The 18,136-nt window shown below is 41.8% G+C and overlaps 1 protein-coding gene across 3 annotated transcripts in view; it reads left to right on the top strand.

Annotated features, from left to right (window-relative positions):
- Positions 1–18,136, top strand: part of tcf7l1b (transcription factor 7 like 1b) — a 31,427-nt gene continuing 13,291 nt past the window's right edge. For 2 of the 3 annotated variants that reach the window (XM_020590711.1, XM_020590710.1), the window contains exons 1-3: positions 3–990; positions 1,104–1,176; positions 1,273–1,400. In XM_020590711.1, the coding sequence (XP_020446367.1) occupies positions 805–990; positions 1,104–1,176; positions 1,273–1,400 (387 nt within the window). In that variant the 5' untranslated portion in view covers positions 3–804. Of the gene's footprint in view, positions 991–1,103; positions 1,177–1,272; positions 1,401–18,136 lie in introns of all 3 variants that reach the window. The other variant, XM_020590712.1, reaches the window with a different exon arrangement.

Below are 18,136 nucleotides of genomic sequence, written 5' to 3'. Positions count from 1 at the left end.
ATGAAGTGTCGGTTTTCAGCGCAAACCCCTCCTCTATGGACGGGCTGCGCTTTTCTTCCACTTGAACAACCAAGTAGTTTTCAGGCACATTCCCCCGGCAGCAATGTGGAGGGAAAGGGCGATCACGTCCCACTCATTTTATACTTTTGCGTCGGGTTTTAGTTCTCTTTGTAGTTTATGAACTTTGCATTTGCAAGGGGAAGCTTCTACGGGAAAGCAAACGAATCAGAAGTGAAGAAAACTGCAGCCTAGTCGTCTCGTGTTTTTTTTTTTTTTTTACTTTTTGCTTTCTTCTTGTTTTTTTTAACTCGAGTCACTATTTTCTTCTAAATGGATATTAGGAGATGAAATCGGACGTTTTTCTTTTTCTCGAATAGCCTCTCGGTCGCTCGGACTGTAGTTTATGTGGTCTCCGGGATCTGTAGGAGGAGGAGGAGGAGAGAGTCCAGCTCCTCAGCAGCACAACAAGGACACACACAGTGGCCACAAGTTGTCCACAAGAGAAGGAGACGAAACTTTGCCAAGTTGCTGCGCATCCGGCCGCTGAAGCCAAATATTCAACGATCTTCTATCAGCGTCTCTGTTGTAACTTTGCTGTGGATTATTATTATTATCATTGCAACACTCACCATGGACCACGGGATCACGTTCAGAGGATGAAAAAGGAGTTTTGAAACATGAACAGTTTCTTGTAGTTTAGTTCACCACTCCAGTGGCTCGTTCGGACTACTCTTATCTGCTAAGTCAATTGTTCTTGCGTCTGTTTTTCCTCCTCCGAGATACTATTTCCACTGGTCTGCGAAAATGCCACAGTTGAACGGAGGTGGTGGGGATGATCTGGGGGCCAGTGATGAAATGATATCGTTTAAAGACGAAGGGGAGCAGGAGGAAAAGATATCAGAAAACGTATCTGCGGAAAGGGATTTGGATGATGTGAAATCCTCCTTAGTGAACGAATCGGAAAACAACAGCAGCTCATCGGACTCAGAGGTAAGGCTACTGCACATAACCAATGTGCTCCACAACATGAACACAAATATGATTTATCGGTGGTGAAAGTTTCAAGTTTTTTCTTTTCCGTGTGTATATTCTCCCCTTGTCAGCAAGCGGAGAGGCGTCCCCAAACCAGACCCGACTCAGAAAGTTATGAGAAAACAAGAGACTACTTCACTGAAGGTAAAAGTAAAAGCATCATCAGTATGGTGTGTACTATAATTGGAAATTATGTCGTTTTTGCACCTTTATTATCCGGCCTCGTCTTTATCTCCACAGCACTGAGAAGGCAGCAAGATGGTGGCTTTTTCAAGAGTCCTCACTATCCTAGCTACCCGTTTCTCATGATCCCAGACCTGACCAGTCCCTACTTATCAAATGGTTCACTGTCTCCCAGTGCAAGAACAGTAAGTGTCCTGCTTGATATTTCTTTACGCTCATTTCTTTATACTGTCGTTCTCCGTAAACACTTTGCCCGTGCGTAAAAGTTCCTTGTGCAGTGCCAGACCGCCATATTCCCTCGGAGTGGCCTCTCAAGGAGTACTAACTACTTCTTTGTTCTTTTGGGGGATATAAATTTCTCCCTACCACACACCCTCGGTTTGCTTTTGACAACTTCTCTTTCGGCTCAAAGCTCAGACACATTACTCATTCTTTTTTGTTTTGAATGATTTATAGCGGTTCCTTACGGAAAAGACACCGCTGTGCTCATACTGGATCTTGACTTTATACTTCACAGTGATCCATAGCAATGGTGATTTTGTTTTATGCACTGTTACTGTTCGTTTACTATAGAGTCTCATATTTTGCAGTGTAGAGTGTAGTAGTCTTCTAAAAATCTGATATATTTTCAAGATATTTGAAGTATGTCTGCTCCCACTAGATTGCCTTCCTTTATGCACTCACAGCGTGTTAAGGGAGACATTTCCTTAGTTTGCAGGCTTGGTGTGTTTTATCAGCATTTGCACACACTCTGCAGAATTGGAAAAGAAGAAGAAGAAGAAGAAGAAGTCATATCCTACAGTAACAACAATGTAATGCCCTATTTTGACACACATGGGAGGCATTTCACGGCAGTGTCCATGACAGCCGTTGTCCAGAGACTTTTAAAGCCTAGATAAGGGTGGCAGCCTTAAGTAAGTGTGGCTGATGCACAGCTTGCATTGATTCATTCACATGTTGTATCATATCAGTTTGTCCATGAAGCTGTTTAGGTCTTTTAACCAGTACTGTCATTGTTGCTAGGAATTATAGCTTTTTTGCTGGTATTGTGTTTGTTCAACATAAGCCAATAAGCCATAGATATCACATATTAAACATGCCTTAACAACAGGTTTATGGAGCACAGAGAGAAACCTAACAATAATTTCAGACTATTTAGCAATGATGTAAATATGACTAAAAAGTCACATAAGAAAGTTCATGAAATAAAATCCCACATTGTGGTCAAAGAATGTGTTATACACTGATTCACATTCAGGTCTGTAGGCAGTTAAACCAACAATATTTGGAACTGTGGCCTATTAAATGCAATTTATATGGGACTATGCTAACTTTGTTGGAAAAATCCCAGTTGGAGAGTTGTGTTCCTCTGAGTTTGTCCATCCCCCCATGCATATCACACCCCCTCGCCCAAAAAACAAGTACTTTCGTTAAGGCAAGGCAAGCATTAGACTGAAAAGACTCTCTCTCCTCCCCCACCTCCCCCGTTCTTCTGTCTCCTTTTCACTGCTCCCTTCCCACTCCCCCCGCCTGCCCGTACCTTCCATTCAATTAGAAAGGCGTTAGTTGACCATTGTCATTCTTAGCAGTCTTGATGGCTTCATTGGAGGTCTCCATCGGGGCTCATTAACTAAATGGCTACTCTGCTCACACTAGGTGATATGTACCACCGAGTAGATCATCTATCTCCTTGCTTTTGGCCACCAGAGTTTCATAGAATGTGCTTTCTCAGAATGATTTCTGCATGAAACTTTGGTAGACATTTCTGGTATAATTAAGAAACAAACCAAATAGCCTTGATTGTTATGTTTGTTCTGTAATGTGACCGAGGTTTTAGCAGTCTGTTATCTCATCTGTGCTCTGTTTTGTCTTGTGTTTTGGGTATGAGCGCCTCTCACTTCCTTGTGTTACTGTCCAAGCAAACAATGTTGAAAATTAAAATGACTGTTCTTGTTCCTTGAGGCAAAGTAACAAATAATTGGAGAGGATTTAAAATTAGGAAGTATAATCCACCCCATCTGGAAAAAAAACAATGAGGTCAATGGGACAGAGTGGGTTGACTGCATCAATCAACACCATGCCATAAACACACAGGGAGACAATGGCTGGCATACTTAAGCTCTCCATACTGCACCGTGGCCATGGCTTACTGTGGATGCAAAATTTTTGATTGATGAGAGGTCAGACTTAGTATCTTTTTAGTTTTGGACCGGAAGGGTTTTGTTGTTTTTTTTTACACCAGTGGATGAGGTCAGTACAGTTAGATTTATTGGATAATCTTTACCAGTGGCCTTTGTTTAACAAATGAGCTCCTCAGTAAAATTGTGCCATTGCTGTGTGGAATATGTTGATTGGCTCATGAGATAAAATTTGCCTGGTCTTGAAATACAAATAATCCTGGTGCCTGCAAACAGTTTATGATATTGTGTCTCTTGGAAAGCTGTGTTGGGACTGACAGATTTGTTTTATAAGTGTGGTGTGGTATGTGGTTGTACTTGTGTTGCATGAGATACAATGAAGAAATGTCTTTCAAACAGATCACAAGAGTAATAGCAGGCAAAAAAAAAATCTATTTCCACGTGGAGAGCTGCAGTTTCATACTGTAGAAGTGAGTGTAGCATATAAAAACCTTTGTAATTACAGTTAGAACAGTGCATGCATGGATATATATATACATTTCTTTCATGTATCTAGTTACAGTTCCCCCTTCTGGTCTGACATCTAATGTAGTCATGTATAATAATGCAGCTATCTGAAGCAATACATACATATATCATGTGTACATGTATTTAAAAGAACACTGCGGAATAATAGGTTCAACACATTGCTCAAGAGTGGTCATGAAGGGATTTTACTCCACAATGAAGGATTTGAGGCCCAAACTTTTTAAATGTGGATGTGGCAACCCTATCGTGAGCAATGAGAGACAGGCCTATATGGGATCAGCACAGAGTTCCCCTAGGGCCAAGCATAACTGATTTAAAGCCTGCTCAGAGCTGACATTCCGCTGTAATCCACTGAGAGCTGAGGAGGAGGTTTTACGTTTGCAGAGATGTTCCACCAGACTCCTGTCTGCTGTGGGGTGCAGGGCCGGAGAGTTCTTTTCCTCCGAAGTCAGCCTGACAAATCCAGCTTTTTGTTTGTTGAACCACTGATGTGATTATCGCCGCATTGTTCCTGTAGTGACAGACTACTGCCAGATTCAATTGGTGAGCAGTCACTCTGCTTGACGCCACCTCTTGTCAGCTTCATCAGCACTTTTAGATAACTCTGCTAGTACATTATCATCATCCTCACTAAAGAGTGAAATGCCTCTTGTGTGTGAGAGGTGGCAAGTAAGCGAGAGGGAGGTTAGCCACTCAAATATATCTTCATCAAATACGCAGTGAGACACTAGACCTCCCGAGGATGATTGTTGAATAGGAAACTGTTTGAGATTTAGATATGAATGGAGAGCTTGCATAAGTCTGAACATGTCAGTGGCTATGATTGCATGCCTCTCTGACTTCTTTTTTTCTTTTCCATTCTTTCTGCTGCTTTTGGTGCTTAAAATGTGCAGACAAAGAAAAGTCAACACAGACATTGTCCCGCTGAATACAAGGGCCTCTCCCTGCATAAACAAAGCCTGTTTGTGTGGAGGTGTCTTTTCATCAGGTGGCTCACTTGGCATTTCACTCACCTTGCTGCGTTTCTCTGTGTTAATGTGCATACATGCATCCATGCGTGCTGCATGTTCATGTGAGTGTGGGAGTGTGTTCAGGTGAGGCTGTGTGGATACTCTGCAACAGAGGGATCAGTGTGTGCAGGGCTCAAATTCTGACAGCCCTCAGTGTTGTGTTCCTGAATGTTAGCGCGCAAATATTTTTTCAACCAAGCGCTGTGTCAACAGAGCTGACATTTTTGACAGGGTTTATAGTTTTTAAAAGATTTTTCTTCAAAAGCAAACACATCTACATCAGTTAAGTGGCGCTGTTCAATTAGAAACAGATTGCTAGCAACCACAGAAATGCCATCGCTCGCTGAGAGCTCTTGTCTGGAGCGATTCATTTTGAGAATAAACTCATTGCTTTGGCTTGGGGAAATTAAATTAAATTTGGCAAAAAAAAAATGGAATTAAAATATTAAATCAGTCATGATTTAGTTTGAGAAGGAGGGGGTAAATAGAAGTCTTTTAACTGAGTCTTTTACCTTTAAAGTGTTATGTAGTTCAACAACTGTGTCTCAGCAATTACTTGTATATCACAGAGTAGTAATCAAGGTCATGTCTAATTACTGCAGCACAAACCAAAGCATTACAGTGGCAATAATACTGCCATAGCATGTTACACCTGTTCCACTTTACATGCCTTTACATGTATAATCAGCAAATCAGTATGTCATAAGTTTATAATCCATAGCTTTAGTACCTTTCTTATGAAGTTTTACACTTGCTCACACTTATACTTACTTCCTAACATTTCATGTATAGAGCTGTGCAAAATGGTGTCAGTCCTGGTCTGTATCCTTCCCTCTTTGGTCTCTGTGGAAAGCATGAGCTGGCGTCAATTCCTCCCGCTACCCGTAGCCTCCTAGTTCACTACCTAACCCACCCACCCACACAGCATGACATTAGAAATTCTGTTTATAGCGCGCTCTGGCTTCTCGAGGCATGGGGCCCGTCAGGAGTATCTCAGCACCCTGTGAGGAAAGGATAACCAGCATCTCCCCTCTCCAGCCGCAGACTCCCCATGTTTAGTGACATCAATGAATCCCTTTGATGTGCCACGATGAATATGTGTGCAAATGTGTTTTTATCAATTTATGTGTTTTTCTCATTTGCTATGTTTAGCCAGAGCTGCTGCGTGGTTCTGTACATTCCCTTTCCCTGTGAAAATCTGGGTGAACTTGTGTTTGAGCTGAGAGACATTTGGCCAGAGGTGAACATCACTGACACATCTGAGCTCACTCCATATCTTTATAAGTGTTTTGAGATGTGCATTGCTGACTGTGTCTGTGTGCCTGTTCAACATCCCAACAACAAAACACTTGTGATGTGGGGTTTGATATTTAGGTTTTTCATTGAACAAAACCTATAGAGGGAACTGCTTATCGTGTCTACACATGCTCTGTCTCTGCTCTCAAATCCATGCAAATCTCATGTAGTGGATGATCACTGAAGGTTTGACAAACAGAGGAGCTGAGGTTGAAGCAGTGGAAATCCAGAGTTTGCTTTCTCTAGCGCTCTACAGCTACTAATTATCAAAAAAGCAAAAGAAAAGTTTTTCGCTATAAACTGAAGCTCTGGGAGATGGAGACATGTATCGTGCATCATGTGAATATGAGCTTAGTCGTGTCTATTCTGTGGTATTAGCCTGGTGCACAGGGGAAGGGATGGGCCACTGGAAATATCAGGAGGTCTAGGTACTCTGTCTCACTACCAGGTGACCAGAGTCCTGCAACATTTTGTCGTGGAACTATTTTTGACCACGGATTAATCTTCAAAAATCCATTAAATACAAACTATGTGGCTCTTTGCCTTTAATCTTCTCTCTTTTATTTGGTTTATAAAGTGGTTAAATAATAGTTTTAAAGACATTTTGACTAACAAATGATCATTTTCATTATCTGAGTGTTTTGTTGAAAAATTCATTTTTAGAATATTATGAAAAGTCATAATGTCTCCCAAAGCCCAAGGTGACATATTCATATTGGTTGTTTTGTCCAACCTAAACATTTGAAAACCCAAAGATATTCACTTTACTGTCTAATATCACAAAGAATAAACAACAAATTCTCACAACTGAGAAGCTAGAGGCAGTGAATTTTGGAAAACTAAAACTTATTATGCTTAAACCTATACTTGCTGATTGATTTCTTCATTACAGTTATTTCAGCACTAGACGACACAATTTCAGTCAAACCCTCAGATTAACTGATGAGATAGCCATACTTATCTGATCTTATCTAACATATCAACTGATAGGTGTGACAGTAAACGGTGCTGTCAGACTGCCCCGTGTGTTCATGTGGCCCTTCCATGGCCATAAGCAGTCCTGTTTAGCTCACATAAAGAAATGTTTTCCCTCTATAATTGTACCTTAAACCCTTCACTCCATGCTAATAAAATGTGATTGTACAGCAGGAAGAAAAAAGAAAAACCTCTAAACACAGCTTCATCAGTCTGGTATTCCAAGCAGCTGTTTTCAGTTTAAGCACTGCAGGCAGCAGGAGAGGGAGAGAGAGCAGGCAGGAGGAGAGATTGTTGATGAGATGTGGTGGTGGGAGCATAAACGGGGCAGATACGGGTCCTGCTATTCCTTTGCCTGTTATCCTGAGGTAGGCCAGCTTCCAGACCTTGAGGCACTTACTTATCTGAGGGATTCTGTCTCCCACAGAGCACAGCTCCTCTGCCATGGACCGCAATGCCTTGCCATTTGCTTACAGTCACAGCCCAATCAGCAAACAGCAGGGGGCTATCAGATCATGCATGTAGCATCAGCTTTACTAAGATTTGTATCAGGCTTTGCTTCAGTTCATGTGCAGGCCAAAGAAGCGCTCTCTTCCTACATGGGATCTGTTAAAGCGGGCTGGTTGTAGTGGTCATACTAAATTAAGAAGTGGAAGGATATCCAACCAGGATGAGGTTAGTTGTCAGTGAGCAGAGCAGCTGTTCTTCTTGTTGAACTTATAAATCAGCTGCTTCTTACTGAGCTGGTGCCTGTAATGGTGGAGCAGGCTTGGACTGCAGCTCATGTCCCCCTGACAGACACATTGCACCTGCACACCTGTGCGACCTACTGCACAAAGGCCTTCACCAGTCTATGGTTGACTGGGTTAGCTTTATCTTATGTAGATTATTAATTTACTGACAAAAGACTGCGGTATCTCTTCCTCTTTTACATATTTTAAGTTGCAGCATGGACCTTTTTTCCACACAGTAATATCAAAAAAATAAAAAGTAAAAGTAACATATACTAAATTTACACCTGTGACTAGTTATGCAGCTGCTGAGAGTGACATGCCATCTGTAATCTGAATTTAGCTCTGTCTCTGAAAGCACAAGCAGTGCATGTAATGGATCATGTGTTTGACTTCATAAATTATAAGCAGGGCCAAAGGGGATCTTACATGTCAAATGTATTTATTGTATATAAACAGGATATGTGTAAGTATGTGGTAATTTTTTTACTAAGCTTCTCTTAAAAAGAAGGAAAAACATTTATTAAGGTACATACGTGCTTTGTCTTTTAGAAGTAAAATCAGTAACAGCATTTTTAAAAGTTAGTAATTTTAGCTGTTACAGAAATTGTCAGTGAATAAAACTGATTGTCTTCATTATCGTAATAATTATGTACTTTGTTTTATATCCCAACCTGTCCAGGGTGTACCCCACCTCTCGCCCAATGTCAGCTGGGATTGGCTCCAGCCCCCCCCCCCCACCCTCCCCAGGATGATTTTTATTCAACAATACTGACTTGTTTTTGTAGAATGTCTATAAAAAAATGACTGGGGCTTATTTGGTTAAATTATTGGTTTGTTTTTTTTAAAGTTGTGTTTAGGTAGAACTATTTTGGTTGGGATGGGGTTTTGGCAAACCCCCTTTTTGATTCATTCAAAAAACAGCCTGATGTGTCCATGTGAGCAGTAATTGTTTCGTAAATATCAGACATGTTGAGAACAATTTTGTCATGAAGTCAGGCTGCTTGTCCTAATATTCATAATTATTTAACCTCTGGGTGCCCCCTTCCGCCCTTTAGTTACCTCATAAACAAATTATACTTGTTAAGAAGTCGCAATGTTCTGCATCAAATTTGATTAAAGCTGAGCAAAGGTGCAAGTCATCTGAAATGTGTAGCCTCCTTATCTCTGCCCAGACTTGTGGATCCTGTTAGAATAAACAGCAGAGGCAGCAAAAACTTCTGATGGGCTGGGCCACAGGGTGATACTCTTCCCTGGTCCTATCTCCTCAATTTAAAATTATGAAGTAATGTTCTTAATTACATATGTGTAATGCCCGTGGTTCAGGGCCTTGAGCTCCTCAGATACGAGACATTCTTTAGTAATAATAATAATAACCGGTTTCCCCTTGTGCCTCTTTCAGATGATCAGCATGATTAGGTTTATCTGTTTGGAGACGTTATCATTTGATGTACTCAAGTTGGTCTTTTGGTTGTCCTCTTTTTGAGAACTGTGTATTAGCATGAGGTGAGTCTTGTATCAGACAACCCTGCGCTGCCTGTAGCAAGGCCAGATGACAGCTCGGCACCTCTGCTGACATAATCCCTAATCCATTTACAGGGCTGGATACCAAATCCTTACAAATTTGCCTGACTTATTTGCTTCAGATTGAGAGTAGCTACATTAGGAAAAAAGATCTAATCAGCCCTATATGACATGGAATAGGCCAAGGAGCCCTTTTGTTTAATTTGTACATGGATTCGAGGAGCTGCCTATTGGAAATCCCTGAAGCAGGCTTTAGGGGCAGGTCTGATTCTCGTGTGAAATGGGAAGGCTCTATAGCTCTCGGCTGACTTGACTGGGGCTGTATGGGTGTGTTGGCAGGGGGAGCACCCGTCATGAATAGGGTCTTTGACTACCTCAGACTTGCCCTGAAAGGCAGGACAAAGACCCTAGGGCAACGGCTTAAAGCCTCACAGCTGAGCTACAGAATGCTTTGCCCAATCTTCCTCCCTCCTTGCCTGATTTAAATACTACAGTGGCTTTCAGCATTCTGGCGACGGAGGCTTGCATTCACTACAGCACATTTACCGTCAACTTTTCTCTCTGTTTTTGTTTACAGTACACTGATGCCAGAGCTGTTTATATATAGAATCCATCGGAGTGCTAGTGAATATGCATCAGTGACTTCTGTAAAACTGCCTGAAGATTAGCTTCATGTTGTTTGTATTAAGAGAAATTTATTTTGCTACAGACTAACTGCTGACATACTGTATGTGGTCTCAAATCTACGCAGAGTTGTTAATTATGGAGCAGTTTTGCTTATCTTCATCCAAGATGGAGATATTGGCAAGTAAACAAGAAGTGGCTTGGTGCATACCTCTAAGTGCTTGACTGTTATTGACAGATCTGTGTGACACTTCAACTTCGAAGTTTGCGGGAGCAGAATAAAAAGCCATAACTCTTTTCTGCAGAGTTAATGGGGTTATTTGAGTCCTGTCCAGACACTCTCTCCCCACAGAGTGTCTAGTTTCAGATGTCACTCAGAGCTTTGTTTGCCCCCAAGGGTGAAGGGTTAGAGGTCAAGGTTCAGGGTCAGTTGGCTGAGTGGCCACAAAAGCCCAGGCTTCCCTTCAACACATCCGACCTCTTCTTCCACACCAGCCTGCAGCCACAATGAAGGGATCGGTTTACAACGTTTATCTTTTCTTACTATAACCTGACATTTATTTCACTCATGCTGCGGGCGTAATTATAAGGGTGGACTTCACAGTTTCACAGTGAGCTCACAAACCTTGGCTTAGATTTTGGGCTTGAAACTTGTTCTGTAGAAGTTTCACTTCTTTTGCTGTGCAGCTACTGTGTTAGTACATTGTTGCATTAGAAAATAGCTTTTGATTTACTTGCAATATTTTAGAATTTATATTGCTAAAAACAATTATGCAAAGACCTTCTTATCCTTTTTTTCTTCTTTCAACATTAGCGATGTAAAATCACACACCAGCCTGTGAAACAACCTGAAAATTCCCAGTTTCTCTGTTCAAAATACCTCAGAAACATTACAAGGCACAAGGCCACAGGCTCACCCCTCTCAAACCCTCAACTTCTCTAACTGCCCCTGTCCAAAAAAAAAAAAAAAACCAACACTCACCACCACCACCACCACCCAAACATGTCCTCCAGCCAGGTTTATTATGCTGTTTCACGCAGACCAAAATTGCAGCTGCATGGAGAACAATCTGGAGCACATTAGCTCAGGCGCTGTGATTTATAAATTGTTTCTCAGGCCATAAATCCCTGCTGTAATTGTGCAAAAGCGCCCCTCTCCTTCTCCAGTCACTCCTGCTTTTCTCTCTCTCTCTCTCTCTCTCTCTCTCTGAGCAGCTTACAGTTTTGGGGTAACACTTAATTGTTTGCAGAAGTGTGCAGATTAGACATTTGTTGCACTGTAGTTCTGATTTAGGGTTCGCAAAAACAGCTTTTCATGATAGTTAAGCCTTTCTCCTTTTCTATGCTTTTTGTAAACCTTTTCTGTTGCATGGGGTGAGTTAAAAACCAAAATGGAAAGTGAGAATTTTGTCTTTAGCTCCGGGTTACTGTAATTCACGCTCTGCATTCCTGAATACTGTGTAATCGTAAGGGGCCTCTTCAAAACGCTGTCCCTGGGAATCTGATATTTACAGCAGCCCCTGATCATAATCACCTTACCATTCTCATTAGATTGTATCGAACTGAAAGATAGCAGCAGCTCTATATGTTGTCTTAAATGTCAAGCCCAACCAGACCTCAATGGTCTGTTTAATGTTGTAAAGACATTTTTGATCAACTCTGAAAAGTGGAACAACCTATATTAATCAGTATTAGTTCCTGAAAAATGTCTCTCTTTCCTCGCAATGAGAGAAAACTAATTTAATATTAACAGATCAACAGATCTTTCATTCCTAAGCGACTGGTGATCTGTTGTTGTTTTTACTTTACTGTTTTGTTTTCAAGAAACCTGACGAACCTTGAAGGGGTCGTGACAAAATCTCACACTCTAAAGCTGCCCGGTTTCAGATGTGTACAAAAATATGAACATGAATTGAATTTATAGCTAAACCTAACACTAGATCAAGATTTATCACTTAATATCACTACTTGCAGCATGATAAAAATGAAGCCACTCCATTGGAGGGGAGAGACTTTAACAAAATAAAAATCCTGTGGCAACATTCCGGACCTCCCTGCAGTTCGCTGACAATACGTAATATAAGACATAAGTAATCCTGGGGAATGTCATGGTATTAAGTTGGGGGCTGTGTCACACACTGTAGAAGTCTAAAACTATTTTTGAAAGCATTTTCATATGCGGTGTGTGAGATCCTGTGTAACACTGACAACATTATATTTGGAATAATATAAGTTTCAGTCCTCAAAGTATTTTTTGTTCCATTTAACCCACTAGAGTTGAAAAAAGGGAGATTAAAGAACTATTATGTTTCTAATTCACTTTGATTCAATTGATTTTTTTAATTAAAGGATGCCATCTACACACTTTATTACACTCTTTTGTCATCTTTCCTTAAATGCTTCTGAAAGTCTGGGTTTCATTTCTAACAGTTAGTTTCTGTGTTCCTGTGCGACAGGACTTGTGTGTTGAAGCATACCTGTGGTGTGTGAATGTGTGTGTTTGAGTAGGTCAGAAGAGGGGAGTATGTAGGGGAGAGGGGGAGTGCAGTGAGTGGGGTTAGCGGTGGGGTGATAGGGATGTCAGGTAGTAAAAATTGAGATGAGGCAGGGCCCAGAAGTCTGTGGGGCCTGGAGATCTGTGCCTGCACTCAGAGAGAAAACATAGGAGGCATCTGCAGGCAGCTGTGTGTGTGCACATGTGTGCGTGTGTGTGTGTGTGTGTGTGTGTGTGTGGGATGGGGGCGGGGCTGCTGCTTTAGGCCCTTTTTTCTCTCTCTTGCCTTCTCTCCTACACCCACTTATGCCCACCTCAGTTTTTCAAAACTGGCTTTTTCCCCTTCAAGACACTCCGTTGCCTCTCCTGCCTCTGTTAGCTGCGCTGAGAAAGTTTTTAAAAAGAGCCAAGAAAAGCTCAAATAAAACTAAACAATCACCCACTGTGTCCTGTCAGAAAAAATACACTTTTAGCAGGCACACTCAAATTTACTCTTGGGGATGGTGGGGATAAATATTTATCTGCATTTCTGGTAAACAAAGAGAAAAAGATTATTTTTAAAAAGTTTGGAGTGATTAGTGCGCTGTGCTGTTTGCCGTGTTCAGGGTAAGAAGTGCATGCCGGACTTCTTATTGCCTTTTAAACTCATGTTGTCTCCAGTCAATTTGTGTTTGGTCATAAATCAAAAATTCACTTCTCACTGTGTCATTGGCGTCGACTTGGACACACACACACCTACATACAGACACCTACACTTAGAAATTTTTTTCTAAGCCAAGCTTTACTGTAAACACCTAGCCAACTGCGGGTAACCACCTCATGCTCTGGAGTTACTTATACAGACATTTACAGCTGTGAATTTTAATGAAACACAGCTACTCCACAAACAGTAAAAAGCCATGTTCCTGTGCAACTGGACAAACAATGCCACGGGACACTGAAAGGGACAACACCTATGACATTTGAGGTGTAGCCTGTCTTGACAAACGATCACACTGACATTAAACTGAGCAGTGTGTGACAACCGAGATCAGATCTCGCAGGTACGGGAAACCACATAACTGACTTCTGACTGAGAGCCCGGCTCTTACCAGATGCATAATTAATGTCTTGTGTGTGTAATTATACATTGAGTTTTGTATAACCTGTCACTTAATCCTAGCTTTAACATCAGTTCAAGAGCTTCCCTATAACTAAGTCTGAGTAAAAGTACCTGAAAGTCACAGAGACAAAAAAGGCACCAGCTCCCCAGTAACACTCTAGATGCAGGAAGCAATAACTCGAGATCATGTCACGTAAAAGGAAGAAAAAAGTAAACCCTGAAACCAATAATTGCTTGAGTTGCAAAAATGTTAACTTCTGGGATAGAAGGTTACAGAAGCATTTTAGGGGAATTTTTCTTGGCCTTGTATTCTGTTAATTCAGTTTTACTACTGAAACAGCAGTAAATTTACTCCCAGGACTTTTCAAATAAACTCACTTTGCTGGCCAGTTTGGCCTTGTCCAGAATATGCATAAAGCGATCACATGACTTCCTAACTCAGTGTATTTTAAAGCCGAACCTTGGAAATCTTGTGCTCAAACTAAATCCTTCTATACTTCATATGCAACAAGTATTGTTTTCTGATTTTTGAATAATAAATTACCAGACTGTCCGTGGATTCTACAGTGTGTCCTCCAAACCCCTTACGGGGCTAGTGAGCGTCTGTGTGGGCATTCAGACATTAGCACCAATTTCTACCACCACTGTGTCAGCATGGGTAGATAAAAACACAGTTTAACATCCAGTTACTGACAAAACACATGGTTTGTCTTTATGGTTTGTAACTGTGGCCCAAATATGAGAGTGAATCTGGGTAAATGCTCTTGGTAACAGACAGGAGTCTTCATCCCGTGAGTGCCCATGTTCTGACCAAACCCCATGATGTGATTGCTGGATGATATCACCACGCAGAAAAGTTTAACCAGATCCTGCTTTCTCGTTTTGCCGGAGCTGCTGTCGGCTGCAGTGAACTCAGTCCCCCATAGAAATGAACGGGGAGGACTGGGTTTTTTCTCACACTTTTGAAAGTCATTCTGAACACGGCCTGTGTTTGCTACCTGTAAACATGGATGGAGCTGCAGGCAGAGTGTGTCACCACCTTGGAAAAAACTTGGCACTGCGTTGTTAAGACCTCCCTTGTGCTGCCTCCCCTCTTCACTCTCCTCTCTCCCTCTTTGCACTAATAGTTCTTTTGTATACAAGTGCATGTTAAGAGGCCAATGAGCCTGGCCTTAATAGGCCACGTTACCATAGAAACCACGGCACTCTGGATGTCTGACCTTTGACCCAGTTTTTTTCCTGGCTGTGAATAAGAGTGCAGGGCGACCAACTGAGTTACAATAGAGGCCCAGCAAACGGAGGGAGTGCCCCTGTCATGGTCACTTAACTTCATTCCTCTATGGGCTAATGGACACTTCAAATGTGGTAGCCATTAGCAGTAGGCTGTCTCTGCTGCAGCACCTCTGGCTTCTCAAGGCTGGTATGATGTATAACCGTTAATGTAATGGGGTCAATATAATGATGAATTCAAATGATATCCTGTAAAGGGACAATAGAGGTTCTTATAGTTTTAACGGACTCTAGATGTGACCGAATGTATACAAAAACACATCTCCACAAATAAAATGCCAAAATGATCCACTCATAGAAATCCATGTAATCTGTGTGGATGAAAATGAGTAATTTCTCTACCAGTTAGTCTCATTACTTTATATTCCTGTTGTTTCTTCCTCTTTGGACCTTCTTTTCCTTTAATTAATAACTTCTTCCCTGAGTGAACCGGGTGATGAGACATGGTCTCCATTCATAAAAATTGGCACAAAAGAGCATTGCAGGTCTGACCAGCTGAGCTGCTTGTCATTTCCCCATCAATTATACACTAATTAGCACAATGTCTGCTGAGGTTTGCTTAAGAATTGTCAATGTAATTGCTTCTTATGTTGCCAAACAATGAACCTTAAAAGACAAGGCGAGGGCTACTTATCACATTGTCTTTGTCCTGAAAGCTTTTAATTGTGTTTAATGTATAGATCAGGTTGAGGTGTCAATGACCCCGCATGAGCAGGTGATATCAGCAAAGCAAACCTGGGAGGGACTGTTGTGTCGGGGGCCTGACAGGGCCATTGTCTGAAGTTGCTCTTCATATGGGTAGGGGATGGTAATTAACACCTCAGCCAAACAGCAAGCTGTGTGGCCCATTTGTTTTCTGTTGGGGGCTAAAAGAAAACAATTGGGAGGGTTCCCCTCACAGTAGGTGACTGACATTATCTGCCACAGCAATCTGTGGAGGCATTCCAGCTGCTCTGTTATTCCAGAGTCAGGGCTGGTTGCAAGACTCAGCCCTGGTCCGAGCTGAAACTTTATACATATTCACGTTTTATCCTGCTTTTACACAGAGATTCCACTATGTTGGCATTAAGCTGGCCCTACCTGTTTACACTGAGCTAAAAGAATCTGCCATAATGTGTTCTTTCTACACAGATACTGGCATCTCAGTATTAGAAGCTGCAGCGATCCATTTAACGATGTTCAATGTAAGCTATAACACACACATCAGAAATACAAAACTTACTGGTATCACTGTTGCTGTCAGAATAACAACGGAGGATGAACAGAGTAGGAATGTGCTTTGTTAGTCCTGCATATTTACAACATATTAAATAAAATTGTTGAACATGGATGCAACTTTAAAATTTAAATCCTCTAACGGCTGGTGTCACAGAAATAACGTCAACAAAACGTCACACTCCTCTGTCCTCCACCCCCCCACATGGTAGAAAATTGGCGCAGTATTCCTGACTTGAATGGGCCTTGAATTGTTGTTTGTTTGTGTTTAATCTAATTCAGCATAACATGCAGTTGCATATAATCTGTTTTAGATAAACCTAGTTGGTTGGCATTTCTGCTTTTTAGACTCAGGATATGTTTTATTCATGATTATTTTGCAGAATTAAATAGAATTCTATAGTAATGTTATTTTCAACTCTACTTTCTGTCTGATTGACAGTTATTATGACTTCTCAGCGCAGCCCTAAAGTTGGCAGATAGTTGCTAGCAAAGTTTGGGATTTTTGTTTTTCTGTCCCTTTGGCAGAGTGTCTGACTTAGTTTGACAGCAAATGTCCAGACATCTGTCTCCTCTCTGTGCTCTGATGTTGGCCTGCAGTATGCCACCACACACTTCAGAGATGACAAAGACCCTTGGCAGTGTTTTCCTCTGCTCTGTGAGAGCGATGTAACAATTAGAACTCAGCTCTGGCAGGCCACATGCCCCCGAGCATATGTTGCATTCTATCGGTTCAAAAAACCAGAGGGCTCCAATGCGGCTTTTTGGAAATTTCAGTGGCATCTCTGCCACCTTTGTCGCATCTGGGTCCTGTAAAAGTAGCACATTCTACTGATGTCTATTCTGAGTGTTGGAGGCAGCAGAGAAAGCTGGATGACAATTAGACAGCTACCAAAATGGATCAGCTAAACTTCACTTCAGTTGCACATTTCTTTCAGTACTCTGTCCGAGTTTATCTACCAGCGCTTCCAACTCCCATGCTGTCAACACATGTTGCAATGGGCCCTAACCATATGTCTGTATTTGTTTCTAATAAAATAAGGGCGCATGTAAAGCATAACTAAATGCCGTGTAGTTACACTGATATTAGTTTATCTCCTGTTTCAGTTTTTTACAAAAATTTAACATCACTTAAGCCACGTCGTTACCATTTGAATCATCCACTTTAAACTTGTTTTTTACACTCTCAACACTGAGAAAGTTTCTGCTGAGCAGCGTGACCCACAATGCCTTGCGTTTTGTTTCCTGAAACAACTCATAGACCCAAACACCCTCCCTCTCTGGCTCTCATGTGTTAGTGAGCGGTGTGCTGCTCTAGAATGGACTGGAGCTAATGTGACAGTGTGCGGCTGGCATTACGTGGCTGGATGTTTCAGGGAGTGTGTGAACAGTTGCTCCATAGGGTATACTGGCAATTAAAAGAAAAGTAGGTGCTCAGAAAAAAAAGTGCCTGGGGGCATGTTCCTCAGTCCTGGCAGAAGCTGTCAAATAAGGGATGGATTGGGTGGGAGAGCCAGGGTGGGCACGGCCAAGCTAGACCAAACGCTCACAATAGTGCTTGTTTCATTTGTGGAAGGACTCATGATTGACATAGATTAGACAGAGAATACTGCATTGTTTTGGATTTTCTCTCCGGAGAGGAGCATTCATTAGGCACCGTGCACACAGCAGAGTAAAGTTTCAATAGGGAGCTAGCAGTCTTTAAAACCAACTGCCTCCTGACAGTTGTATGGACTTGGGCCCATTAGTTGGAACCTACGATTCAGCCTTGAGCAGTATAGTGAAAATGAAGAGGGCTGATGTCAACTCTAAGAATTTCCCCCCTTTTCGAAGGGAAAAAGGGTCCCCTTCCCCCTGCCTCTGTGCTCTGTTGGACCCCAGCTGTCAGGAAACAATACCCTCTGCCTGCTCCGACAAACTCATTCCTGAAAATGTTTTTTTCCCCCTCCTATCCCTTTCCCCCCCTCTTGCTATAATGTCTTTTCCATTTTTAA

The sequence above is a fragment of the Monopterus albus genome, unplaced genomic scaffold, assembly GCF_001952655.1.
Source record: "Monopterus albus unplaced genomic scaffold, M_albus_1.0 scaffold12.1, whole genome shotgun sequence".
NCBI lineage: Eukaryota > Metazoa > Chordata > Actinopteri > Synbranchiformes > Synbranchidae > Monopterus > Monopterus albus.
This window is presented reverse-complemented; position numbering and strand designations above follow the sequence as displayed.